The 1,273-nt window shown below is 46.1% G+C and overlaps 1 protein-coding gene across 1 annotated transcript; it reads left to right on the top strand.

Moving 5' to 3' along the window:
- The first annotated feature begins 20 nt into the window (after positions 1–20).
- Positions 21–1,229, top strand: LOC111670666 (heme-binding protein 1-like). The gene is made up of 3 exons (XM_023427486.2): positions 21–199; positions 409–592; positions 1,005–1,229. Exons 1-3 carry the CDS (start codon positions 58–60, stop codon positions 1,177–1,179), a joined length of 501 nt encoding a protein of 166 aa, XP_023283254.1. The 5' UTR covers positions 21–57; the 3' UTR covers positions 1,180–1,229.
- Positions 1,230–1,273: the final 44 nt, after the last annotated feature.

Here is a 1,273-nt window from a genome sequence, read left to right as displayed (position 1 = left end):
CAGATGGGGGAGGAGCTGTGAGTGTGTCTGTACAGATGGGTGTGGTCTCTCCCTCAGATGGGGGAGGAGCTGTACGAGGAGCGGGTGTACGCAGCAGGACACTGGGCCTGTGTGACCAGAGGCGAGGATCTGTACGAGCAGAGCATCTCTATGGGCTTCATGAAACTGATGCGCTTCATCTGTAAAGAGAACTCCGCAGGTCAGACCCCGCCCCCAACACACACCTCAGTTAACCCGTCTCACTGACCTTGAAACAACAATAACAGTATTATTAATTAGAGCATTAATTATAAGCAAAGTATTATTCATAATAACGAAGAATTAAGACTGAAGACAAACTTTTTCCCTGATCCTTCACTTCCTGTTGGAACCTGTGATCAGTATTGATTGTGTATTGATCATGTATAGGTAAATACCTGGGAATGACGGTGCCTGTGGTCAGTAACATTCACATGATGGAGGATGGAACCACGTTTAAGAAAGATGTCCAGACTTCGTTCTTCCTGCCCGCTGACTTTCAGACCAACCCCCCCCAACCCCACGACTCCGACATCACCATCGTCTACAGAGAGCCAATCAGAGTCGTCACCAGGTCAGTTCTTTATCAGACGGCTCATCATTATCTTCATTGGTTCCTGAGGATGAAAAATGTCAGTTGAACCTGCAGAATCTTAAATTTATTTCACTGATCATCATTAATCTGAACCAGTAATCAACAAAACAAACATGAGGTCCATGTTGAAGCTTACCTCAACAGTTTTGTTAAAGATGAATAAATGGATGAAATGGATTAAAGTCTGGATTAAAGTGATGAGGTTTATGGTCAGTTCAGTATTTTAACATTCACACTTTGATCTGAACGCAGCTTTAGTTCTGGAGCTGAAACAAGCGATCAGTTCATCGATTAGTAGATCGACAGAAAACTTACCAGCAGCTTTGTTTCTCCCGCACTAGCGGTCATCAGACAGGTGTGTCAGAATGTCTGCTCTCTGATTGGCTGACAGGACATTCCTGGGGACGACCACGGAGGAGACGGTGACACGTCAGATCAGTCTGCTGTGGGAGATCCTCGGCGCCACCGACGACCTCTGCAGAGACAACTACATGGTCGCTGTGTACGAGAACCCTGGCGTACCTCGCCGCAGGAACGAGATCTGGTTCATCAGACGCAACCTGTAGATGCCTTCCTCTGCTCCGCCTCCTCATCCTCCTCTGATTGGCTAGTTTGTTGTTTACACACTTCCTATAGCCGAAATAATTTTTTTTTTTTATG

The sequence above is a fragment of the Seriola lalandi genome, unplaced genomic scaffold (genome assembly GCF_002814215.2).
Source record: "Seriola lalandi dorsalis isolate HSWRI2012SDOR001 ecotype SW California unplaced genomic scaffold, Sedor1 jcf7180002005989, whole genome shotgun sequence".
Lineage (NCBI taxonomy): Eukaryota > Metazoa > Chordata > Actinopteri > Carangiformes > Carangidae > Seriola > Seriola lalandi.
Note: the sequence above shows the minus strand (reverse complement) of the source record. Positions and strands in the feature narration are given on the sequence as shown.